Source organism: Bubalus bubalis, chromosome 24 (genome assembly GCF_019923935.1).
Source record: "Bubalus bubalis isolate 160015118507 breed Murrah chromosome 24, NDDB_SH_1, whole genome shotgun sequence".
In the NCBI taxonomy this organism is placed as follows: Eukaryota; Metazoa; Chordata; class Mammalia; order Artiodactyla; family Bovidae; genus Bubalus; species Bubalus bubalis.
The window spans coordinates 25477907-25505882 of record NC_059180.1 but is presented as its reverse complement, the minus strand read 5'-3'; the positions used below and the strand labels follow the sequence as shown (position 1 = coordinate 25505882).

Below are 27976 nucleotides of genomic sequence, written 5' to 3'. Positions count from 1 at the left end.
CGGAATACTGGAGTGGGTAGCCTTTCCCTTCTCCAGGGAATCTTCCTGACCCAGGAATCGAACCAGGGTCTGCTGCATTGCAGGCAGATTCTTTATCAGCTGAGCTACCAGGGAAGCATAGCATCTGGACAGGCAAGTAACTTCCTCCAGGCTGCATGTGTACAAGGAGGATCTAGATTTCAATAGTTATCACACCTGGTCTCGATCAAACCCCCACTTCAAATGGAATGGTATCATTTACCTGCCTCATCCCAAATGATCAGACATCTGATCATTTATTTTATCTCTTGAACTAACAGACTAGATCTGGATACTATTTTATCCTCAGAAGGTCCTATTAATTAACAGCATCCAGGATGCAGAAAAAGAAAATCAGGTCCCTTGTGTCAAACAAACATAGACGCCTTGTTAAAGCAATGGCAGAAGGAGGGGCCACACTGTACCTGAACCTTGGCTCACATCTGTCTGAAGAAGTTGCTTGGCTCGAATGACGTCAACATTCAGCCTCCCAGCACTCGGGAGATAATTCAGTGACAGAAGCAGCTCCCCGAGTTCTACCTCATTCTGTGGAGAAAGGATATAATCAGGAAGTTGCATTTTTCTTGTATTTCTTTTGCACCTCTCATGCAGGAAATTGATTCCAGCAGCTCACAAATGGACTTCTATGGGTGGATCAGCTGACAGAAGGTACCTCTTTTTCTGAGTTATTTTAGCCTCTTTCCCCAATTATTTTCTTCCGTCCATCTCAGAAAGTTTGTTCTGCTTTTAGAATATTTAAGAGCAGCAACAACATAGTAAGAACAAAAGCATCAATAATGATAATAAATAAATGCCACATGCCAAGTACTGTGCTGAGTACTTTACATGAAATTATTAGTTCAATCTTCACATTTAACAGAAGAGGAAACTGAGGCTTGGAGGAGACAGAGGCTCAGAAACATGTCCCAGGCCACAGAGCTAGAGAGTGGTAGTTCTGACACTTGGACCTAGGGAGGCTGATTCCAGACTCTCTGGCCACTGTGCTATTCTGCCTCCCAGCAGGATACCGGGGAGGCAGACCACCCTGCAGGGAAACCATCCTGCAGGTTCTCATACTGTTTTGAAGTAATTCCCAGACATTACATTATTTATCTGTAACATTTTAGCAGGTTGAGAAATCTGTTCTCAACCTGCAGGCTGAGCCCACAAAAAGCCTGTGCTTCTAGCCTCACCACAGCAAGCTCGGACTGTGACGTCACTTGTTGAAGATTATCTGTTCCTTTGCTGTTAATACAACCAAATTGTGGGAAGCTGTGGGAAGTTCACATACGCACCCAGTGCACGACTCCATCCTTCCAACAGTACCAAGAAACAAGAGGCCCCCACTTCTTTATCCCTGTAAACATTTTTTTAATTGTAGAGAATTTCAAATACAAGTTAAATAGTCTAGTTTAATTAATCTCCATATACCTATCACCCAATTATACCAATTATCAACACGTTGCAACATGTTTCATCTTGTCTTAGTCCGTACAGGCTGCTATAATAACAAAATACCACAGACTGGGGAGCTTATAAACAACAGGAATTTCTCTCTCACAGTTCTGGACACTGGTAGATCAGAGTACCTGCATGGTTGGGTGAGGGCCCTCTTCAGGGTGGCAGACTCCTTAGCAGAGGGCTGGGAAGCTCTCTGGAGTTTTAATAAGGGCACTAATTCCATTAATGGGGGGCTCCACCTTCATGACCTAATCACTTCCCAAAGGCTGAGCATTCTAACACCGTTACATTTCATGTTAGTATTCCAACATGTGAACTTCCCAGGGGGTGGGGGGAGTGGACCACGACATTCAGACCATAGCACATCTATACACTGACTTGTAAAAAACTTTAGCTGCATATTTTAAACCAAGTCCTAGACATGATGCTATTTTACCTATGTATCTTTTAGAGTGCTTTTCTGGTAAGGACATTAAAACAAATATTTTGGACTTCCATGGTGATTTAGTGGTTGAGAATCTGCCTGCTCATGCAGGGGACACGGGTTCGATCCCTAGTCCGGGAGGAGTCCACATGCTGCAGAGCAACTAAGCCCAAGCACCACAACTACTGAAGCCTGCACCCTAGAGCCTGGGCTCTGCAACAAAAGACATCACAATGAAAAGCCCGTGCACCGCAATGAAGAGTAGCCCCCGTTTGTCTAAACTAGAGAAAGCCCATGAGCAGCAACGGGGACCCAGCACAGCCAGAAATAAATAAATAAAAACCCAAGTATTTTTAGTATGGGAAATCTCCAATCACATTTAAAAGAAAACAGAAGCGTATAAGGGGCTTCCTCATAGCACCATCACTCATCTTCAACAATTCCATCACATGGCCAATCTTGATTCACCTAAACCCTCATCCAACTCCTTATCTTATTCTGAAGTAATTCCCAAACATCATATTATTTTATCTGTAATATTCTAGCATGTATCTCTCAATGATGAGATTGATGTATCTGTCTATCCATCCATCCATTCTTTGTCCACCCACACACTCGCCCACCCCTAATCTCTATCTCTTTTGGTGTCAGTCACTCGAACAAGTCAATACCAAGTGGCAGCTCTAGAACAATGCTTGGAACATCAGATCAGATCAGATCAGATCAGTCGCTCAGTCGTGTCCGACTCTTTGCGACCCCATGAATCGCAGCACGCCAGGCCTCCCTGTCCATCACCAACTCCTGGAGTTCACTCAGACTCACGTCCATTGAGTCAGTGATGCCATCCAGCCATCTCATCCTCTGTCGTCCCCTTCTGCTCCTGCCCCCAATCCCTCCCAGCGTCAGAGTCTTTTCCAATGAGTCAACTCTTCGCATCTGGTCGCCAAAGTACTGGAGTTTCAGCTTTAGCATCATTCCTTCCAAAGAAATCCCAGGGCTGATCTCCTGCAGATACTCAATAAACATTTGTTGACTGGATGAAGAGTCAAACCAAAATATTTCTGAACCCACTGAGTTAGTCACCAAACATGAAACAACCTTGGAAATCAACTCAGAGGATGCTGACTGGCAGCCTGTAGATATGTTTTGTTTGGTTCACATCATGTTTAAACAGATAATTTGGAGAAGGCAATGGCAACCCACTCCAGTACTCTTGCCTGGAAGATCCCATGGATGGAGGAGCCTGGTAGGCTGCAGTCCTTGGGGTCGCGAAGAGTCAGACACGACTGAGCGACTTCACTTTCACTTTTCACTTTCATGCATTGGAGAAGGAAACGGCAACCCAGTCCAGTGTTCTTGCCTGGAGGATTCCAGGGATGGGGGAGCCTGGTGGGCTGCCATCTATGGGGTCGCACAGAGTCAGACACGACTGAAGCGACTTAGCAGCAGCAGCAAACAGATAATTACTTGCTAACATTTATAAAATTCAAGAATCAAGATTTTTCACACACAAAAAAGCCTAGATTTCTAGCCTTTCTTGAAAAACAGGATGGTCTGGCAAGGCTGAGCCCACATCCCCACCTGGCAACATCTGGGCACAATGCAGTGCCCTCCAGACGGGATCTGTCTCCTCATGTCACAAGGTTCCCACGTGTCTTCCTTCACCCTTGACATTCTTGCTGTCCAGCTCTGGGCACACAAGCTTGCAGATTTTTCAAGAAAGAAATGGCCAACTCAGTGTCTTGAGTAATCAGAGATGTTCAGAGCACTTTACACATTTGCTAAGGGTTTCCTTCTTGTTCTTGAAGGCCTGGAATACATGTTTGTTCCCAGGCAAGGAGTGCTGTGCATTATGCTGGTGCCCAGGCCAGGGAGATGCCATTTGAAAGTCCTGTGGGTTTGGTTTCTCCCAGGTTTGTAAGTCAGAGTGATGCCTTCCCTGCTTCTAAAATGAGCAAGCATCTCATCTCATAATGCAACTGTATACACAGGGATCAGGATTTGTAATTCAGTCAGCTGAGCTGCATAAAGAGGTTCAACCAGATTCAACCAATCTAGTCATCGAGGGTAGTTTAGAGATGGGCTCAACTGAGGAACAATTTAGGATGGCAAGAAATTAGCCTATATACACAGACCAGTGGTTCTCAACTGGGGACAGTTTTGTCCCCAGGACACGTTTGCCAATGTCTGAAGTCATCTTGGGTTGCCACAGCTACGGTGGGGGATGCTCCTGGTACCCCTCCCTTTGTAGAATACCCATATCTAGTGGACAGCCACCGCCCCAAAGAATGACCCAACCTCAAATGGCAACAGTGCTGAGGTTGAGAAACGCTGGGTACACAAGAGAAAGGGAGCCAGCAGTCTCCTTTGCATTAACAAAAAGAGAGTAAATATTCTTTCACCCAACAGTTCCATCTCCAGCAACCTACCCTACAGACATCGTCACACAAAATGTGTCAGGATGTGAGCACACAAGGGTAGTGAGTACTTATCATGGCTTCCATTGATTGCCTGTGGGCCTACTATGTGCCTGGGCTAGAATGAGATATGATGCCTGCGTCATGGAATATACATTCTAGAAGTGGAGACAGTACACTAAAAAAAAAGTCATGAATGAGGTGATTTCAGATAATGCTGAGTACTAGGAAGAAAACTCCAGCAGGGCAAGGGAGATGCAGGCCTTTCTGGGGAAGATAGAGATAGTCTATATCTTGATTGTGGTAGTTGCTTCGCAGGTCCACTTGCCCCCAAATCAATACACTATATACTTAAAACGTATGTGTTTACGGCATATGGGCTTCCCTGGTGGCTCAGACGGTAAAGAATCTGCCTGCGATGCAGGAGGCTGGGGTTCAGTCCCTGGGTTAGAAAGATTCCCTGGAGAAGGAAATGGCAACCCATTCTAGTATTCTAGCCTGGAGAATTGCATGGACAGAGGAGCCTGGTGGGCTACAGTCCATGGTGCCACAAAGAACTGGACACAACTGAGTGACTAACACTTCCACTTTTCATTTATTGTATATAAATTATACCTCAGTAAAGTAGGGGGCAGAAATCTAAAGCCAGCACGCAGAGCAGAATATTAGCCCTTGCCAAGTCTGGGAGATGGGCATGTGGGTATTGTTGTATTGTTTTCTGTTAGAAATATTTCATTTAAAAACACAAATAAAAATAAACAGTAAAAAAGAAAGCAAGAAAATCAGGCAGAGATGGTGACTGACGGGGCACACACGGGGGCTGCCACATCACCCAGGGTGGTTGGTGGGCAAGGCCTCTCTGTGAAGGGAGATTGTTCAGTTCAGTTCAGTCGCTCAGTCATGTCCAATTCTTTGCAACCCCATGAACCACAGCACTCCAGGCCTCCCTGTCCATCACCAACTCCCAGAGTTTACCCAAACTCATGTCCATTGAGTCGGTGATACCATCCAACCATCTCATCCTCTGTCCTCCCCTTCTCTTGCCCTCAATCTTTCCCAGCATCAGGGTCTTTTTAAATGAGTCAACTCTTCGCATCAGGTGGCTAAAGTATTGGAGTTTCAGCTTCAACATCAGTCCTTCCAATGAAAACCCAGGACAGATCTCCTTTACAATGGACTGGTTGGATCTCCTTGCAGTCCAAGGGACTCTCAAAAGTCTTCTCCAACATCACAGTTCAAAAGCATCGATTCTTCTGCACTCAGCTTTCTTTCTAGTTCAACTCTCACAGTCATACATGACTACTGGAAAAACCATAGCCTTGACTAGACGGATCTTTGTTGACAAAGTAATGTCTCTGCTTTTTAATATGCTGTCTAGGTTGGTCATAACTTTCCTTTCAAGCAGTAAGCGTCTTTTAATTTCATGGCTGAAGTCACCATCTGCAGTGATTTTGGAGCCCAAGAAAATAAAGTCAGCCACTCTTTCGACTGAGGGGAGATTGGAGGCATGTTAAGTGCGGAGGGGGACACGCCAGGCAGAGAGAAGAACAAGTGAAAAGAGGGAGGAACAAAGCCAGTGGGTTTGAGGGTGAGAGGAGGTGGATTCTGGAAGGGTCCACAGAGCCAGAGAAAGCTGCCCCGTGGCTGACCCAGTGGGAGCCTGCTCACGGCCCAGCTGCCAGTGCAAAGAGACGGATGAAAAGAGAAGGACCCAAGGCCAGTTCCCAGCCCTCAGCTCCTAAGAGGCCCTCAAGCCCTCTCTAAGTAGAGTGCTTCCCAGAGAGGGCTGCTCGCCTCCTCCCAGGGGCCATTGACTGAACCCTCAACAAGGCAGCTTCCTGATGTCATCACCTTTCTGAGAAGGTTGTTTTTCATCTAAAGGAAAAAGCTCTTTTAGCCTTCACTCCATTAGTAGGATACAAGCTGGCAGCCCTCTCCCGTGCCCCCCACCCCACCCTACACAAGCACATCAAGGTTTTCATGCTGTTTTTCCAGGAAAGCAGGTCCATTGATCTAGCCGTTCTTTCTCTCTGTCTCAGGAGTGATCAACTTGCAAGACAGTTGTCTGGAACTCGGGCAACAGTTGGTAGAAATAAAAAAGGAGACTAACTGAGCAATAGCGAAGGCTTGATTTATTTAACAAACATTTATTCAACAGTTACTGGGGCCTGGGCCTGGGAAGTCATGAACATAGTAATTACAGCAAACCTTTACAAAGAAAGCACCCTGGACCAGGCATTGATCCTGGCAAGCTAAGGCTCAATCTCATTTCTTCCCCTAATAGCCTAGAGATTTCCATTTTACAGATGAAGAGATTCCAGCTCAGGGACACCAGTGAGGAAGGACAGGAAGCAAGCTCAGTCCCTGTATTAACTCTTACGTTGTGTTGCTGCTAATTAAAGCATGATCCCAGCCATCAACAAGTCAGTCGGCTGGTGAAGACTAGGGAAAATATGAAAGAAAAAAAAGAAAAGAATAAGTGTTGGCACAGATGTGGAGAAACTGGAACCCTGTACACTGCTGCTGGGCACGTAAAATGCCATAGCCACTCTTCTACGAAACAGTGTGGCCATTCCATGAAACATACAGATATGGAATGACCCAGCAACTTCACTCCTAGGTATATACCCAAGAGAACAGAAAAATGTGCACATGAATTTCACAGTTGCACCATTCATAGTAGCCAAAGGGGGAAACAGCCCAAATGTCCGTCAATGGATGAATAGATTAACAAACTATGATTCATACAGAGGTGTTATTCAGTCATGAAAATGAATGAAGTAGTGATATGTGCTTCAGTATTGTGTAGTACAGCCTCAAAAACATGATGCTAGGTGAAAGAAGCCAGACACAAAATCACATATTGTGTGGTTCCATTTATGAGATACCCAGAATCAGTAAATCCATAGAGACAAAAATCAGATTAGTGGTTGCCAGGATCTGGGAGGAGGGGAAGATGGGAGTGACTGCTTAGTGGGTACAGGGTCTCCCCTGGAGATAGAAATGTTTTGGAATGAAAGGCGATGGTCTTACAACATCGAGAATGTACTAAGTGCCACTGAAATGTATACTTTCGGATGGTTAAACTGATGTTATGTGAATTTCACCTCAATTAAAAAATATAATATGTCCTAGGTGTTAATAAGCCATATGAACCAGACCAAGTACAAGACTGAAGCACAATCCACTCTGGGAAGGGGCGTGATCAGGGAAGGCTACTTCACTCAGGATGCATTTGAGTTAATCCCCAACAGACAGGTAGGATGTGTTGACTCAGCTGATCATGACAGTCACTTCAAAATACATACAAAATACATACAAAATTCTATATATGTCATCACATTGTATATCTTAAACTTACACAGTGTTATATGTCAATTATATCTCAATAAAGTTAGAAAAAAGAAAGGGAAGTAGGATTTTGTCCATCAAATGATGCAGGAAGGGGTACCCCTTGCAGATGAAACAGAATGAAGGAATCCTTCACTGCAACCCTGGCACCCTTTGCTGCTCTGGTCCTGAACAATCTTGATGTCACTAACATAAACTCCCGAGTTGTTGCTGTTGTTTAGTTGTTAAGTCATGTCCAAGTCTTTTGTGACCCCATGGACTGTAGCCCACCAGGCTCCTCTGTCCTTGGATCTCCAAGTAACTTGCTATTAATAACAAAGTAGCCAAAGAGGATTAATAACTTATATTTCTCAAATAAATTAGTGAGGATTCTCTTTACAAATAGGGGCTTCCCAGGTGGCTCAGTGGGTAAAGAATCCACTTTCAATGCAGGAGACACAGAAGATGAGGGTTTGATCCCTGGGTTGGGAAGATCCCTGGAGAAGGAAATAGCAACCCACTCCAGTATTCTTGTCTAGGAAACCTCATGGACTGAGGAGCCTGGCAGGCTACAGCCCATGGGGTCACAAAGAGTCAGACACGACTAAAGCAAATGAGCATTCATTAGTGCTCATTACAGGTAATATTATCTTCACTCATTTGCATTCTTGGTTTTTGTTTGTCTGTTTTTTAAGTGGGAAAGACAATGCTGGCTGAAGAGGTGTGCTCTGAACCCCTACAAGTGGGGGATGCTCCCCATCTCCACTCCAAGTAAAAAAGACAGAAATATATTTTTTGGCAAGAATCTGATATTTCAGAAGCTATCCTGAAGTGCCCTTTGCGGGGAATTTAGACCACTGCTGGGATAAACAGTTGAGAATAACCATCTTGAACAACAAATGATGAGAGGCTCTATCATTATCTCAAGGTCAAGCCTTAACCCAGCTCTGAAAGTGGAGTGTCTTTGCTACCCTGGGGGCCTCTGCCCGTGAATGTGCCCACATATGGAGAACACGTACTGGACATCAAGCCCAAGGGCGGAATGTTCTTGGAGGGTTCCTGGAGCCAGTGTCCCCTTAGTCCCTCTTCCCTAGAAGAAGAAGTACCTGGTGCTAAATTTAAAAGCTGACCAGCACAGCTGGTAAGGAGCTCAGAACATGGCCACAGAAAAAAGCAGGACCACCTACTTCAGTAGCTCCCCAACCTGACCCCCGCCCCGAAGGGTCATGGAATTTATAGCGATCTTTGTGGACACCCATGACACACTGACTCATTAAACTTTCATCAATCTTGGGCAATTATGCCTTCCCCGCAACCTAATTCTGCCGTCCCCACAACCTCCTGAGACACCGGCAGTGTCTGGAGACATTTTTGGTTATCACAATTGGGGAAGGGGTTGCTACTGACACCTAGTGGGTGGAGGCCAGCAATGCAGCTAAATATCCTACAAAACACAGCACACCTCCCCTCCCCCCACCCTAACAAACACATACACACAACACAGAATGACCTGGCCCAAAATATCAATAGTGCTGAGGCTGAGAAATCGTAATAAAACCTACGAACCTCGTCCTGGTTCAGATTCTTCTCTTATACGTGATTCTAGCCTGAACACATGTTAACAGCAACTAAAGACTTTGAATTTTCCTCCAATGACTAGGAGCGAAGTCCACTCACTGTCTCTGCTGAACTTGTCTTGGGTAGTCTCTCCAGACTGGAAGATGCCACAGCACCAGCTGTAAGTCAAAGATAAAGCTACAACTCCCATCCTTTTCTTCACTGCAAGCAGAAAACCAAGCACCAGATACAAACTCCTTCTGGGAGATGTGTTCAACCAGCCCAAGGAGAATGGATTGATTACTTTGAGGGGATCTCCAATGCTATGAAGTCTTCTTTCTCCAACTCAAATTTCATCTGATAAGGTTGGCATGTCAGAGCTGGAAGAACTGGATTCAGTACTCTAGGTTTGTAAAAGAAAAACAGAGCCAGGCCTTTCTCTCACTTCCCTGCTTAATACCCTCCATCACTCTTAGAATGAAATTCAAAATCCTTAGCCTAGTCTTCAACATGATTTGTCAACCTTGGCCCTACTGCCATTTGGGGAAGGATCATTCTGTGTTGATCTCCAATACTTTGGCCACCATATGCAAAAAGCCATCTCCCTGGAAAAGACCCTGATGCTGGGAAAGATTTGAGAGCAGGAGGAGAAGAGGGCAACAGAGGACGAGATGGTTGGATGGCATCATCGACTCAATGGACATGAGTGTGAGCAAACTCCAGGAGATGGTGAAGGACAGAGAAATCTGGCATGCCACATCCACAGGGTCGCAAAGAGTTGGACACAACTTAGTGATTCAACAACAGCAACATTCTGTGTTGTGGGGCTGTCCTGGCCACCGTAGGATGTTTATCAGCATCCCTGGTCCCCACCCACTAGATGCCAGCAGCACACCACCCCTAACTGTGATAACCCGGGATGTCTCTAGACCTTGCCAAAGGTTCCCTTGGGGCAAAAATCACCCAGTTGAGAACCACTTATCTACCAGGATCTAAATAATCTGACTGCTGCTTCCATCTCAGACCTCATCCGGCTGCCACAACTGCCTCTGCTCTATTCCTTGAAAAGGAAATTCCTTGAAAAGGAAAGGCCATTCCCACCCCAAGGCTTGCTGTTCCCTAAGCCTGGGAATCTCAACTCAAATGTCACCTCCTACTCTAGGCTTTCCACGACCACCCAATGGAAAAGAGCCCCCCACCCCTATCACTTTCTACCACATCACCTTGTTCTCTTTCCTTCATGGCGCTCACCCATGTCCGTCTCTCCACCACTATCTGCAGAGCACCAGGAAGAATTTGAGGCCAGAGGCCATGAGACCAAGCTATGTGGCCCCAACAGGGAGGCCCCCTGCACCACATCCCGGACAAGAGGGGTCATCGTCACAACGTCTGTCACCGGCCCTACCCAAGAAAACTGAGGCTGAGGTGGGAGAAGGACCTGGGTGACTGGTACCACACCTGCCTTCTCCCGATTCAAGGCAACGTCGCAAATAGGTCTCATTTCCTTTTTAAAGGGCCCGATGAACTTCATTTGGTTGAACCACGTTGGGTGGGCTTAGGAAAACGGAAATAGTTCATCTGTAAATTACTCAAATGAATCCAGAAGCCATCCTGCTAGCCCCCCAGAAGCCCTGCTTTCCACCCAGAGAAAAACTCTGCCTGCCTGAAACCTCTGAACACAGCTAAGTCTTCATCAATAAAAGTGAAATCAAAGAAAACCATTTGGAACAAAAACACTTTCTGGGAAAAAACAGCGGGCTCTCCTCCTGACAGACTTCCTTTGTAGTGCTTTGAGGGCACCCTTGCTCTCACTCACCTAGCAGAGGGTATCAGATGTGTGCACACACTTTTAATGATGCCCAAACACAGCTGCTGTGTGCTCATGCCTTTGTTCCCATGAGTCAGGAGAAACCTTTTGTCTCTTAATTTACTGCACAAACAATATGAAATTAGGAATGGATTTTTTTTTAAAAGCAAAATTCAGCCACAATCCCAGCACATTACACATTTCATCAAAAGCTTTCTTTTCTCCACCGCCACCCTTTCAGATTCTTCTTCCAGTCCCTGTCAATAACCAAAACAATATTTGCATAGCTGCATTGACAACACAGGTGAATTCTGAAATATCGCCCCTGGCCTTTTTAAAACTTAAATAGACACACACGTTTTCCAAGTTATTACCCAGACATCACAAATATCTTTTGTAATGTCTACTTAGAATATTCCATTAGGCTGAAACGCTGTAATTTACTTTAACCACTTTCTATTGCTAGGTACTTAGGTTATTTTTAATGACCTAAAACAGGGCACTTTGGCACTTTTCCTCTTTTAGATTACATCCCTCTAATAAAACCCAAGGGTGATATCACTGGGTCAAAGAATATATTAAACCATGAAAAACGTCCAGATATTTGTCTGCTGTTCAGTATGAACCACCAGACCGTTTGTCAAAAGGGCCGAACTAACTTCACAACCACCAGGAAAGGGAGAGGGCAGAAGTGTCTCCACAGCATCACCAGCACCGAATATTAACATGTGACGGTAGGGTGTGGGACCAGTGTGGCTGCCAAAACAATTTTTGCTTGCGTTTCTTTGATTGACTATCTAGCCACATACTGAATTACATCTCCTCCTCTGTGTGGAAACACTGATTTTCTTTCTATGTGAGTTCAATGCTCCTCCTTGCTATGCTCATGGCATGGCTGACCACACACATTTTACACTGGATTGTATCTGTTACTGTCAGGCTTCCTAATTATTCCTGCCCACGGGATATCTTATGATGGATTCGGTTTGTATTTCTCTGCCTGCTAAAAGGACTGAGCATCTTTTCATGTTCATCAGCTATTCATCTTTTTTCCTCTTCTATGAAGGCTCTGTTCATTTCTTTTGGCCCATTTTTCTATTGGCCACCTAATGATTTATAAGAAGGCCTTCAAATATTTGGAAAACTCAGCAGTGGCCACAGGACTGGAAAAGGTCAGCTTTCATTCCAATCCCAAAGAAAGGCAATGCCAAAGAATGCTCAAACTACCATACAATTATACTCATCTCACATGCTTGCAAAGTAATGCTCAAAATTCTCCAAGCCCGACTTCAACAGTTTGTGAACCATGAACTTCCAGATGTTCAAGCTGGATTTAGAAAAGGCAGAGGAACCAGAGATCAAATTGCCAACATCCATTGGATCATAGGAAAAGCAAGAGTTCCAGAAAAACATCTACTTCTGCTGTATTGACTACGGCAAAGCCTTTGACTGTGTGGATCACAACAAACTGTGGAATATTCTTAAAGAGATGGGAATACAGACCACCTGACCTGCCTCCTGAGAAATCTGTATGCAGGTCAAGAAGCAACAGTTAGAACTGGACATGAAACAACAGACTGGTTCCAAATTGGGAGAGGAGTATGTCAAGTCTATATACTGTCACCCTGCTTATTTAACTTCTATGCAGAGTACATCATGTGAAATGCCGGGCTGGAAGAAGCACAAGCTGCAATCAAGATTGCTGGGAGAAATATCAATAACCTCAGATATGCAGATGATAGCACCCTTATGGTAGAAAGCAAGAGGAACTAAAGAGCTTCTTGATGAAGGTAAAAGAGGAGAGTGAAAAAGCTGGCTTAAAGCTCAACATTCAGAAAACTAAGATCATGGCATCTGGTCCCATCACTTCATGGGAAATAGATGGAGAAACAATGTAAACAGTGACAGACTATATTTTCTTGGGCTCCAAAATCACTGCAGATGGTGACTGCAGCCATGAAATTAAAAGACGCTTGTTCCTTGGAAGAAAAGCTATGACCAACCTAGACAGCATATTAAAAAGCAGAGACATTACTTTGCCGACAAAGGTCGGTCTAGTCAGAGCTATGGTTTTTCCTGTAGTCATGTATGGATATGAGAATTTAATGATAAAAAAGCTGAGCACCGAAGAACTGATGCTTTTGAACTGTGGTGCTGGAGAAGCCTCTTGAGAGTCTCCTGGACTGCAACTCCTTTCAAACCAGTCAATCCTAAAGGAAATCAGTCCTGAATATTCATTGGAAGGACTGATGCCAAAACTGAGGCTCCAATACTTTGTCCACCTGATGAGAAGAACTGACTCATTGGAAAAGACCCTGATCCTGGGAAAGATTGAAGGCAGGAGGAAAAGGGGACGATAGAGGATGAGATGGTTGGATGGCATCACTGACTCAATGGACATGAGTTTGAACAAGCTCCTGGAGTTGGTGATGGACAGGGAAGCCTGGCATGCTGCAGTCCATGGGGACACAAAGAGTCAGACATGACAGAGTGACTGAACTGAACCTCAAATATTATGACTACAAAATTATTCACCAGTTATGGGTTGAACTATATTCCTTCCCAAATTCATATGCTTAAGTTCCACTTCTGAGAGCCTGAGAATGTGACATTATTTGAGAATAAAGTGTGAAAGTGTTGTCTCTCAACCATGTCCAACTCTTTGTAACACTATGAACTGTACCCTGCCATGCTCCTCTGTCCATGGAACTCTCCAGGCAAGAATACTGGAGTGGGTAGCCATTCCCTTCTCCAGAGGATCCTCCCAACCCAGAAATCAAACCCAGGTCTCTTGCATTGTAGGCAGATTCTTCACCATCTGAGTCACAAGAGGAGAACAGGGTCACTGCAGAAGTCATTAGTTAAGACGGGTCGTACAACAGTAGGGTGGGCCTTTGACCCAATATGACTGGTGTTCTTACAAGGAGGGGAAAGTCTGGACACTGATATGCACACAGGGAGAATGCCATGATTCTCAAGGAACTCCCATGAGCCAGGAGAGAGATCTAGAGTAGATTCTTCCTAGAACCTTCAGAGGGAGTGACCCTGTTGACCTCTGGATCTTGAGAACTGTGCTATGGTAAATTTCTTTTGTTTAAGCCAGTGTGTGGTACTGTGTTAAAAACAGCCTTAGACAACTAATGCATATGTATAGTTCTCCCAGTTTGTGGTTTGTTTTTAAATTTTTTTCTACCACATTTTCTGATGAGTAGAAGTTCATAGCTTTAAAGTGGCAGAATGCAGTCACCCTTTTCCTCTGTGGTTTACACTCTAGGATCTTTTCAGATATGCTTGGCTCCACTTAGGTCATAAATATACTCTCCTTTTTTTCCTTCCAAAACTTGAAATTTGGCTTTTCAAAAGTAAGTGCTTGGACCACCTGGACTTGGCTTTGGTGTGTGGTGTGAGGTAAGGCTCTGTTTTCATTTCTGAGGGAGTGCCCTTCTTTTCTCCTGTCTCTCTTCCTATCAGGTAAGTTCCTTGAAGGTAGTGATTTTATGTTACCTCCAGCCATCTCCCCAGGTACAGAACAGACCCTGAGTGAATGCAAGCCAAGAGAAACATCTGTTTATATCCTGTGTGTGAAGCTAATCCTTTCAGGGAAGATGGGAGAGAGGCTTAATCTTTTGATGTCTGAAGAACGTAAGGCTCAATGGCCATCCAAATTAGTAACCTACTTCAGATCCATTCAAGCATCTTGAAAGAATGAGATACTGACTCTCTTCCAAATTGGGCCCCCAGTGAGCATCTTGCAGCAGGGACAGCTGTTCTAGCAGAGATGGTTCCAGAATATGTAACACTATCAACCCAAACCTGAATGGCAGGCATGAGGCTACCAGTGTCTATAATGAAGGACCAACAGTGGACAGTTAGGGAGAACTGTCTCTAGTAGAAGCAGCAGCAGCAGCCAGGATAGGCCAGGACACTTACAAGGAAGTGGCTCTGCCAGCTAGGGGAGGGCCTCCGAGTCAGCAGGGTCCAGCCCCTAGACCTTTCTTCCATGAACTCATGCCACTTCTGCATAGAAAGCCCCCCTTTGGCTTCTCTGCATCTTAGTCACCTGATTAGGCCACCCCTTACCCAACCATCCAGTCCACAGATATTTAAAGTGTCTACCACATGTCAGGCACAGGGCAAGCATACAGTAGGTGCTCAGTAATGATCTGTTGATTGGGCAGTCGTGCTAGACACAGAGGACACAGCAGTAAGCAAGACATCAAGGTCACTATAATGTAATTCCTGATAGTAAACATTCGTCAATGAATTATTATGTAGAACTAATTCATTATAAGATGATTTAATTAGCAGTGTGGTGTGTGCCGTGAAGAATTACAAGGTGCTGTGGGAACCAACCTTCCTAAAACTCTCCAGCAGGAGCAGACAGAGGGCCAAGGGGGCAGGCCCACTGAACAGTGGAGAAGGCCAGCATGGGCAAGTAAAGGGGGTCCAGGGGAGGGCTGGGGCCGGGGCCAAAACAGGTCAGCTCATGCCTTGCAGCCAAGTAATGAGTCTGGACTTATTCTGAGAAATAGGGAGCCACTGAAGGCTTTAGACAGTCACCGAATTAGACGTGCATGTTAAAGAGATCTCTCTAGGGCGCTCCCCTAGTGATCCCAGAGGTTAAGACTCCATACTTGCACTGCAGGGCATGGGTTCACATGCCCCATGGTGCGATCAAAAAATAAAATAAAATACAAGTTCTCTCTGGCTGCACTTCCTTCCTCTTCCAACAGAAGCTGTCTCTCCTTCTGACTCCCCTTTCCACTCATGTTGTCATTAGTTACTTCTCTGCATCTCGTTCACAAACTCTCTTATGAGCCTATTGTACTTTTCATCTGCTATCATTTTTCCAGCGCAAGACCACACCTTCTATGTTCTCACTTACTTCTCTTTCCTACTCCAAGTATTTGGAGGTAGGAGGGTTGTTACATGTTGAACTGTATCCCTCAAAAAGATCACGGAACCAAATCTCCCTCAAGGCCTCCAGAAGCAATATGACTCTGCCGACACCTTGACTTTGGACTTCTAGCCTCCAGAACCGGGAGGGAACACATTCCTCTTGTTTTAAGCCACATGATTGGTTGTCATTTGTCACAGCCGCCACAGGAAACTGATGCCATGATATGCTAATCAGGACTGAGTCACAGCCCTACATCCCAATGCCAGCTCCATCATGGACCTACTGTGTGACCTTGGACATGCTGCTGAACCCCTCTGAGCCTCACTTCCTTTCCTCCTGGGGAAAATGGGGGCCAAACCACAAAGTTCTAGGGGAGACCAGCTCTTCTTTTTTTTCCTTTTCTTATAAACGTTCTTTTTTTAGAGAAATCAACCTGATGGAGTTAACCAGTCACTCCAATAAATTCTCATTTGAAATGTATTTTGAGGAACTGACATAAGCTTGTGATCATTAAATTTCAATCTAGCTTGTTTGGGCTGTTTAAGTTTTTACAAATTGTCCTTATATTTTTAACCTTGATGACTCACATCTTTTATTTTTATTTTTTAAAGTTTCTATTGGAGTATAGAGACCAGCTCTTCTTACGCTTCTGTTGCTATGCATGACAGGGTTCTCGCCTACCTTCCCTCCCAGTCTAGCTCCTGTCTCCTGGTCTTCATCATTCCTAATCCTTTTCCCTTGCCTGCAAATGCAGTTTTTCCAAGAATTCAACTTGTGGTCCCCTTTTCTTCTCACATTATATATACAGTGTTTCTTATATAAGAATACTGTTGATGCCTAGGGTTTCAACTATCATACTTTCCGTGTGTCCCAAACATGCTGATTTCTTTTGAGCTCTAGTCCTGCCTAAGCCTTATATGTTTTCTTTCCTCCTTCTCCTTTTCTTTCTCCCTTACTTGATTCTCTTCCATAAATGCTTTTATTAAATATTTATTATGTAGCAGGCACTGGAGAACCAGCAGTGAACAAGACAGAAAAAAAAAAATCCCCATCCTCTTGATCTTCACATTGTAGAAGAAGAAAGAGACAGTAAAGAAACCAACTTGTAATGTCTGCTAGTGGTAGGTACTGTGAATAAAAATAAAGCTGCCTAAGGGGATAGAAAGTGACAGGGCTGCCCCTAAAGAAGGACGGCCTCTCTGAGATGGTGACGCTGAGGCCAGAACTGAATGAAGAAAGGAGAGAGCCATGCAGGTATCTGGAGGGACAGCATTCCAAGCAGAGACAGCAAGTGCAAAGGCCCTGAGGCAGGATCATGCTTGGTGTGCTTGAGAAACCCAACAAAGTTGGTACGGCTGGAGCAGAGTGAAGGAGGCCACCAATGGGGTAAAAAGGTTGGAGGGAGAAGGGATTGGGTCTTGTTTCCATTTTTATCTTTAATGAGATGGGAAACCACTGGAAAGTTAGAAGCAGGAGAAAGACCTAACTGATACTCGTTTTACTAGCTTCCCCTGGCTGCTCTGTTGAGAATATATTGAGGGAAGCAAAGGGATGAAGCAGACAAACCCATAAGGAGAGTTATGATAACCCGGGTGAGAGGCGATGGTGGGTTGGAGGTGGTCAGAGTGGAGGGGACTGGAGTGGTGGGTACGGCTGGCATGGTTTGCTGATGGGTATAAGATAAGATGGAGAAGGCAATGGCACCCCACTCCAGTACTCTTGCCTGGAAAATCCCATGGACAGAGGAGCCTGGTAGGCTGCAGTCCATGGGGTCGCAAAGAGTCGGACACGACTGAGCGACTTCACTTTCACTTCTCACTTTCATGCATTGGAGAAGGAAATGGCAACCCACTCCAGTGTTCTTGCCTGGAGAATCCCAGGGATGGGGGAGCCTGGTGGGCTGCCGTCTATGGGGTCGCACAGAGTCGGACATGACTGAAGTGACTTAGCAGCAGCATAAGATAAGACTTCTAGGTTTGACAGTAAATGGTGATATCACTGATGGATATGGAGAACATGCAGGCAGAGCAATTTAGTTCAATCTTGAATATGTTCTGAGTGAGGCACCAGCCACCATCCAGGCCGGGGACAGGCCTAGGCTTATAAAGTTCCATGTTTCCATAGCCACCCTCCTCAGAAACGTCACTGAGGATGCTTATAAAACACAGGTTTGTAGGGCCTCCTTGAACCTACTTGACCAGATTCTTCAGAAGAGGAGACTGGGAATTCATATTTTAAACAAGTGCCCAAGAAAAGCTGATAACATGGGTATTTCTAGTGATGGGATCAGACCTAAATCAAATCTCTTATGATTATACAGTGGAGGCGACAAATTGATTCAAAGGATTAGATCTGGTAGACAGAGTACCTGAAGAAATATGGACAGAGGTTCATAACATTGTATAGGAGGCGGTGACCAAAACCATCCCAAAGGAAAAGAAATGCAAGAAGGCAAAGCAGTTGTCTATCGAGGCTTTACAAACAGCTGAGGAAAGAAGAGAAGCAAAAAGCAAGGGAGAAAGGAGAAGATATACCCCCAAATGAAAGCAGAGTTTCAGAGAATAGCAAGGAGAGATAAGAGGGCTTTTAAAATAACAATGCAAAGAAATATAAGAAAATTATAGAAAGGGAAAGACTAGAGATCTCTTCAAGAAAACTGGAGTATCAGGGGACTATTACATGCAAGGATGGGCATAGTAAAGGACAGAAACATTAAGGACCTAACAGAAGCAGAAGAGATTAAAAAGAGGTAGCAAGAATAAACAGAAGAACTTTACAAAAAAAGGGCCTAATGACCAGGATAACCACGAAGGCATGGTCACTCACCTAGAGTCAGAATTCCTGGAGCGTGAAGTCAAGTGGGCCTTAGGAGGTATTACTATGTACAAATCTAGTGGAGGTGATGGAATTCCAGCTGAGCTATTTCAAATCCTAAAAGATGATTCTGTTAAAGTGCTGAGCTTAATATGTCAGCAAATTTGGAAAACTCAGCAGTAGTCACAGAAGTGGAAAAGGTCAGTTTTCATTCCAATCCCAAAGAAGGGCAATGCCAAAGAATGTTCAATCTACTATACAATTGCACTTATTTTACATGTTACTAAGGTTATGCTCAAAATTCTTCAAGATAGGCTTTAGTAGTATGTGAACTGAGAACTTCTAGATGTACAAGCTGGGTTTAGAAAAGGCAGAGGAACCAGAAATCAAATTGCTAACACTTGCTGCATCATAGAGAAAGCAAGGGAATTCCAGAAAAACATCTACTTCTGCTTCACTGACTATGCTATAGCCCTTGACTGTGTGGATCACAACAAACTGTGGAAAATTCTTCAAGAGATGGGAATACCAGACCACCTTATCTGTCTCCTGAGAAACCTGTATGCAGGTCAAGAAGCAACAGTTAGAACCGGACATGGAACAGCAGACTGGTTCAAAATTGGGAAAGGAATATGTCAAGGCTGTAAATTGTTACCCTGTTTATTTAACTTATATGCAGAGTACATCATGAGAAATGCTGGGCTGGATGAATCACAGGCTGGAATCAAGCCAGGAAAAATATCAACAACCTCAGATATGCAGATGATACCACCCTAAAGGCAGAAAGTGAAGAGGAACTAAAGAGCCTCCTGATATGGATAAAAGAGGAGAGTGAAAAAGCTGGCTTAAAACTCAGCATTCAAGAAACTAAGATCATGGCATCCAGTCCCATCATTTCATGGCAAATAGATGAGGAAAACTGGAAGCAGTGACAGATTTTCTTCTCTTGTTCTTCAGAATCACTGCAGATGGTGCCTGCAGCCATGAAATTAAAAGACACTTGCTCCTTGGAAGAAAAGCTATGACAAACCTAGACAGAATATTAAAAAGCAGAGGCATTACTTTGCCGACAAAGATCTGTATAGTCTAAGCTATGGTTTTTCCAGTAGTTATATATGGATGTGACAGTTGGACATTAAAGTAGGCTGAACACTGAAGAATTCATGTTTTTGAATTGTGGTACTGGAAAAGACTCTGAAGAGTCCCTTGGACAGCAAGATCAAACCAGTCAATCCTAAAGGAAATCAAACCTGAGTATTCATTGGAAGGACTGATGCTGAAGCTGAAGCGCCAATACTTTGGCCATCTGATGTGAAGAACTGACTCATTTGAAAAGACCCTGATGCTGGGAAAGATTGAAGGCGGGAGGAGAAGGGAGCAACAGAGGATGAGATGGTTGGATGGCATCACTGACTCAAGGGACATGAGTTTGAACAAACTCCAGGAGACAGTGAAGGACAAGGAAGCCTGGCACACTGCAGTCCACAGGGTCACAAAGAGCTGAACAGGACTTAGCGGCTGAACAACAACAATGGAGTAACAGAAAACGAACACCGGGTACCAGGCTATGAGCTGGTGAGTGGTTGTCTAACAATAGTTAAGAGTCTATCTGAGTGATGCAGAAAGTGAAAAAGCGGGCCCAGATGACAAGGCTTGAGTCCTTGGATCCGGTTGTGCCTGAAGCTCAGGAAACTCCTGGGGTTCTTAGTGCCAGAACCTCTCCTCCCATCTCCTACAAAGGACACCTGAGTTGGGATTGTGTCCCTGGCGGTCCAAAGGGTCTCAACACACCTCACTAACGTCACAGCAGGCAAGTCCCAGCCCCCATTCCTGCCAGAAGATGAGGGGTGGCAGGTCTCTCTGTGCTACAGATAAGCAGCCTCCGTTAGCACTGTGTTGCCAACCAGAAAGCAATTTCCCGTATCACGCAAGCTTGAAGTGCAGGTTGCATGGTCACCTGGACCATCCAGGGGTGGTCAGGGCCACAGTGGGCCTGCTGCTGAAGGGGACCTCTGCCATGGGCCTTGAGAACATGGGAGAGGCCAATGAGAGAGCCCTGGATGGTGAGAATCAGAGCTATTCTCCAGTGGGTTCCCCCCACTGGCATGTGCAGCCTTTCTTCCAGATGTGTTTGCAAGCTGATCTGACCTTCAGCCTCCACAAACCGACCCGTCTGCCTGGTTTAACTTCTAGGCCAGTACAGAGCCAAAAGAGCTGGAGTTACCAGCATAGGCAGAAACACTTCAGGAAGTGAATCGTGTGTCCCATCTCTCCTTCTCTCCTTCCCCCCAGCGCTGGATGACACACATCTTGAGGCCAAAGCAGGAATAACTTTCCAGATCAAACAGGACCATGCCTTCTGGAGGCGGCTGAGCAGCCCCTTATATCCAATGGTGCAGTACAGCTGCCTTCTGTATCCATGGCTTCTCATCCACAGATTCAACCAAGTGGATCTGGATTCGGAATTCGTGTATATGGAGAGTTGCCTGTATGATGATGGAGTCTTAAAGGCAAGGACCAGGTCTCACTCACATTGGTAGCCCTAGAACCTGCATCTGGATGTGTTCAACCAACTGGGACAGTCATGGAAATTTTCAGCCTCTCCCTCTTTGAACAGAGCCCCAGCATCCTTGCTAATCCTCTCTGCAGCTCACCGCCAGATGCCTGGACCACCCACCCTGCTGGCCACTCAGAGCGAGAGCCTCATCTTCTCAATGCCAGCTGGAGAGGATGGATTGCTTGGTTGGCAACAGTTGCTTTAATTTCCTTGGTCAGTCTGAGCTGCAGTCCTTTGGCTGGGAAGGTTTTAGCACAATCTTCACGGTAACAATGGACAGCGACATTCACTCAGTGTTACCCAGCAGTAAGTGCCAATTAACCGAGACCCTGCCGTGTGTGGGCCTGTGTAGACAGCACAGGCGTTATCACACGCCACAATCTCTGAGCTCGGGGTTGCGGTGCCTGCCATTTTCCAAAAAAGGAAGCTGAACCTCAATGAGACAGGGTGGCGGCCAAGAGCAGATGCTGGCATCAGAATGGAGCCTCCTTTCTTCACGAACTGCATGGCCTTGGGCAAGTTACTCAAATTTTCTGTGTCTTACTTTCTTTAACTGTTAAATGGGAATACTGATAGTCTCTGGTGGTGGTTTTCAAACTTACATGGAAAGCCCTAGAATGGTATCTGGTCTATGGGAAGCACTCAGGAAGAGTCAACGATTTCACTACCAGTGACCCTGAGTAACTGCCCAAGTTAACGCCACTGGAAGTGGCGGGACTGACTCCAGCCTGAAGATTTTGGGGACTGCAGGGTCGTGCTCTTGACCACAGCATGGCACCACTGTATACATGTGTCAGGCTCTGTGGTTTGAATCTCACGTGAACTAGCTTTATGGCTGCCCATTAAAACATAGAAGTATTACTATGATCAGTGGTATGCTGGTAAATGTTTAATTCTTTGGGGAGGGGAGTGCGAGGGGGGAGGTTCTGACTAAAATACTACAGTATTTGTCAATTTCATACACAATAGCTGATTTTCAATCTACCAACATGAAGTCAGCTGGTTTGTGAAATTCCTAAAAATTCCTCTACAAGCTAGTGCAGACTAGTTCCAGCATACCACACAATCCCCATTTTATAGACAAAGAAACTGAGACTTAGAAATGATAAGTTAACTTTCCCAGGCGCCTATCTGTGGAAGGTGGCAAAGCTAGGACTTGAAGCCAGGTCTGTATGACTTTATGGCCTGTGCTCTTAGGCACCATCCCTCCTCTTGTGGGGTGAAGCAGTATGTGCTGGTGGTAAGACCTCCTGCCTGGTGATCAGGTGACCTAACTCTAGTCTCCTTTCTGTCACTGAGGGCTGTGTGACCTTGGACAAGTCACTTAACCTCTCTGTGCTGCAGTTCTCTCATCTATAAACTAGGGTTGGTTCAAACCATCTCTGGCTCCCCTTCTAGTTCACATTATAACTATGAATCAAAAGCTTGTGTTAAGGCCTGAAATGTAACCTACATTTCTCTTTTAGGAGGAAGAAACAAGAAGGACCATATAGATAGAAACTTCTAGCTAATGCTACCTTGTAAGGCTCTGGACTGAGTCCAGCCCTGGCTACACAGTGTTGCCAAAAAACAGCTGTTCACCAAACCTGGGCAGGAAACCCTTTTAACAAACACACAGAGGCCAGGATTATACCAAGAGAATCAAGACTGACAACAGCTCCGGACAAGTTAAAGACGGATTCTCATTAAAAACCTGACATCTGCTTTGTTGAGGGCCTTGCCTATTAAGGTGTCAGGTGGTATGTATGGTTGTATGCTCAGTCGTGTCTGACTCTTTGTAACCCCATGGACTGTAGCCCGCCAGGCTTCTCTGTCCATGGGATTCTCTAGGCAAGAATATTGGAGTGGGTTGCCATGCTCTCTTCCAGGGGATCTTTCAAACCCAGGGATCAAACTCTCATCTTTTATGTCTCCCGCACTGGCAGATGGGATGATACACTAGCACCATCTGGGAAGCCCCATCAGGGGGTGAGTGATCACCAAATACAGTATGCAACCAGGGGAGGCTGGGGCATGCATGGCCCCCAAGCAGATTCCAGCTACTAGGCCCAATCAACACATGACTCTGGGTGCTTCAAATCATCACCATTTTTGCTATTAAAAGATGTCCTAAATTGGCTGGAACATGGTTAAGACCAAAGTAAATTATATACTGAAACACCAATTGGATTCTACGGCCAGTTCCTCACAGCTCAATCTCAATTGCTTCCCAACCTCTTCTGCCTCATTTTTGGCCTCCTCCCTCCTCAGTTCCCTCTCCCAACCTTCTGGTGCCTGAGTTCCTGGTCACTACTATTCAGTGCAATAACATACGCCAGATGCTTTGTCAGCCAGATCTTGGTTTATTAAGAGGCAATGTAGTAAAGTAGCTAAGAGCACAGCCTCTGAAGTGAACCAGCATGGGTTCAAATCCCATTTCTGTGGCCTTGGGCATATTACTCAATACATGCCTCAGTTTCCACATCCATAAAATGGGATGATGATAATAGTGATTACAACAGAAGCTTTAGCACTGTGCCTAGCACATGGTGAGTGCTCTGTAAGTCAACTCAAATTACTCTTATCGTCACAATACTCCCCCAACTCCCCTCGCAGTAGAATTATCATCCCTGATTTACTGGTGAGGAGCAGGACCCAAGTTTATGCAGATGGTAATGAAGCCAGGACCGTAACCAGGTCAGTCTAACTCAAAAGCTAATACTCTTTACACATGATATTTATTCAATTAAAAAAAACCTATCAAGTTCCTTCAAGTTCCTTCCTATCAAGTTCCTTCTAAAAAGATATAAAGAATAAATCACAAAAGCTGATGTTACAGAGGGTCTGGCCAAGCCTTTAGCTGTACATGGACAGAATGCAGTGGGGGGTGGGTGGACTTTGCCTATTGACCACAGAGTGACTGCCTGGGCCCAAAGCTAGGGACCAATTGCCTCCCTTTGGGATTTGTAAGAGGCACAGACTGGGTCCAGCAGTTTTCAAAACCATCCCCCTTCCCCACCTCTATGAGCAGAGGGGAGACACTGGCCAAGTGGGAAGGGCTGGTGACTGTCCCTGCCCACCCACTCAAAACGGAGAGAGATGGCTGCCTGGTCACTTGCAAAGGTCAGGTGCCTCCTCAAGGAGGGGAGACCAGAGTCTTTTTTTCCATGGGCATCTGCATAGCCAGCGGTCTTGCTCACCTGCTTTACACCTTCCTGCCAAGGGCAAAAGAGAATGGAGAGGGAAGGGGGAACATGGATGACCCTACACTCGGAGCCCTCAACGTGACGAGGTCAAGTGTGGTGATACTGTGGGTGCTGGCCCCTAGTGCTGGCCAGCCCTCAGACTCTCTGCCCATGGAGTCTCTGGATGCCAGGGTCCTCTTGAGACGGCTGCTGCTGCTGCTAAGTCGCTTCAGTCGTGTCTGACTCCATGCGACCCCATAGACGGCAGCCCATCAGGCTCCCCCATCCCTGGGATTCTCCAGGCAAGAACACTGGAGTGGCTTGCCATTTCCTTCTCCAATGCATGAAAGTGAAAAGTGAAAGTGAAGTTGCTCAGTCATGTACGACTCTTAGCGACCCCACGGACGGCAGCCCACCAGGCTCCTCCATCCATGGGATTTTCCAGGCAAGAGTACTGGAGTGGGGTGCCATTGCCTTCTCCGTCTTGAGACGGAGTCCCCCCTAAAACTGAGCTCCTCTCCTGAGTTTATGATTAGCCTCTTGATCCAAAACTTTACTTCCTTTCTTTTCCTGAACCTGCTCCCCTCAAGATTGTGGAGCATCAAAGAAAAGGGGGGGACTGAAACCACACAGTAGACCCAGGTCCTTGTCCTTTGAAGTCAAGGACTTGCTTTAGTCTACCAGGCCTCCCCTGAGTCTCTAAAGACTGGCTCAGAAGTTGATGATTAGAAAACTGAAGATGTAGAAACAAAGAAGAGCTACTGGACTCAGAAACTGGTAACAATTTAGACTATAAATCTACAGATCAAAAAACTCCCAATTCCCTGAAAGACATGTAATAGATAAAGACTTGACACACATTCCTAAGTTGTTTTTACGGGAAGTAGACCTCTCCCCTCAATAGATGGAAAAAGCTGACTGCAAGAACATAGATCCTAGACTAGTTGAAATCAGAAAGTCTGATGATGCTTGAAACTTCACCTTGATGCCAACCTATCTGAGAACCGTGCACAAGCTGATTATGTACCCTGAAGCCCCCTCTTACACAATGCCTTTAAAACTCCTTCCCTAAAAGTCATTGGGAAGTTTGGGTCTATTGAGCATGAGCTGCCCATTCTCCTTGTTTGGTGTCCTGAAATAAAGGCTGTACTTTCCTTCACCACAACCTGATGTTAGTAAACTGGCTTTACTGCTTGAGGGCAAGTGGACCCTGCTGCTGCTGCTGCTAAGTTGCTTCAGTCGTGTCCGACTCAGTGCGACCCCAGAGACAGCCCACCCGTCCCTGTGATTCTCCAGGCAAGAACACTGGAGTGGGTTGCCATTTCCTTCTCCAGTGCATGAAAGTGAAAAGTAAAAGTGAAGTCGTGCAGTCGTGTCCAACTCTTAGCGACCCCATGGACTGCAGCCTACCAGGCTCCTCCGTCCATGGGATTTTCCAGGCACTAGTTTGGTTCAATAACACACTCTCCTTGGGTATATGGATTCCTGGAAGCATCCTTCAACCTGTGTCTGTTGGGCAATGGTGAACATATGCTCCACCACCCTCACCCCAGGGGCAACCTATACCAAGAACCCAGGAGGATCATGATCCAGATGTCCACTGTGGTAACTTGCCTGATAACACTGGTTTTTCCTGACAAGACTCCTTAAATAAAATACTTGCACTTAAAATCTTGGTCTCAGGGTCTACTTCTAGGGAACCCAACCTAGCCAAGAGATGACTCTCGTAGGGGGTAGTGAGCCCCAGAGAAGGTAGCTGGGATTGGACCATCTGACCACCATCCACCTTCCAGGGCTGCCCTTCTAGAGAAGGGACCCCAACAGTAAGAGGCCATGGGAGACACTCCCAGGGCTAGAAGTCCACCCACTTCCAGGACCTTCCAAACAGCTGACAAGTGCCTGCCACCAGGGCCAGCTCTTGAACCCCAGCCCGCCAACATCCTTCAGTGGGGACATCAGCCAGAGAAGAGGCAGCAAGAACAAAGAGAAAACTGTGGCCACGAATGCAAAGTAAGGAGCCAGTCATGCTCCTTCTCTGAAACCACAGTCCTTCTCACTTCCAGGCCTCCAAGGGCTGTGATGAGCCAGCCTCCACTGTGCATGAGGAGGGGGCGGTTAGGGGAGCCAGGCCCCTGAGAAGCCTCCCTGGGACTCCTGGAACTTTACACAAGTACTGCCCAACTGGCAGGAGGTAAGCCCGGGGCAACTCGCAGCCACTTTTGCTTCCCCAGGGGAAGCACCTTCCTGAGAAGAAAGACAACAGAGGGCGGCAGGCTGAGGAACATTCCAGCTGAGGGCTCCCAGGACAACCAGACCCCTCAGACTCGGTGGTAGCTGGAGCTCACACAGCCAGACTTTTGTCTTTGGCGGAAGGAAGTTTAAGACAGGGTTCTGTCAGTTGTAACCAAGATTTGGAGCCACATAAGAAAGTAAACTTATTTACTTCAGAGTCATGCAATTTTGCTTCTATTGCTCAACCGAAACAGAAGTCCCCACACTGATATTTCTCTTGGTTACCGAATCAGACTATCCTTTGGCCATTTCCAAAAATCCAATCAGTTTGGTGCCCCTAAGGATGGCCACCAGCTCACTCCTTAGACTCTGAAGGCACTTAAGAGGTTCCAAGCAAACAGAATTTTTTTAAGAAAGAAGCAAGATACATACTGAGATAATAATCTGGGTATACTTATGAGGAATACAGTCTTATCACATTCAAGTTACACTTATCAAGTTAAGTCAGTTTTGAAAGTCCTCAGCCAGGATTTTCCCCTTAATTAGATTAATTTGCAGTGGTCAAGGATGTGGGCTTGGAGTCAGTCTCGGGTTCAAGTCCCTACCACAGCTGTGCAATTTTGGGTAAGTTTCTCAACCTCCCTGAGGCTCAGAAAAGTGAAAGTGAGTCACTCAGCCATGTCCAACTCTTTGTGACCCCATGGACTATACAGTCCATGGAATTCACCAGCCCAGAATGCTGGAGTGGGTAGCCTTTCCCTTCTCCAGGGGATCTTCCCAACCCAGGGAATGACTGAAGGCGGATTCTTTACCAGCTGAGCCATAAAGGAAACCCTCCTGAGGCTCAGGATCCCCAACTATAACATGCAGGTGCCAATGGCATCTATCTGGAGGGGTATCATAAGAGTCACACTGAGCCCAGGGTCCGGCACGTGGTGAGAACCAGAACACAATTATTACTACCACCTCTGACTTTTTGAAGCTCCAATACTTTGGCCACCTAATGAAACTGATTTATTGGAAAAGATCTTGATGCCGGGAAAGATTGAAGGAAGGAGGAGAAAGGGACGACAGAGGATGAGATGGTTGGATGGCATCACTGACTCGACAGACACGAATTTGAGCAAGCTCTGGAAGTTGGTGATGGACAGGGAAGCCTGGTATGCTGCAGTTCATGGGGTCGCAAAGAGTCAGACACGACTGAGTGACTGAACTGAACTGAACTGGACTGATTTATCTGCAGCAAAGGAAACACACACAGGATTCACTTCCAAGGCTCTGAGTTATAGGCATCG

General features: G+C 45.8%; 1 protein-coding gene across 5 annotated transcripts in view; it reads right to left on the bottom strand.

The window, feature by feature from the left end:
• The window catches only part of SYT17 (synaptotagmin 17), an 88833-nt gene that overhangs the window by 36301 nt on the left and 24556 nt on the right, over nucleotides 1-27976 (bottom strand). For all 5 annotated transcript variants that reach the window (XM_025274659.3, XM_044935603.2, XM_025274660.3 and 2 more), the window contains exon 6: nucleotides 444-564. In XM_025274659.3, the coding sequence (XP_025130444.1) occupies nucleotides 444-564 (121 nt within the window). The remainder of the gene's footprint in view (nucleotides 1-443; nucleotides 565-27976) is intronic.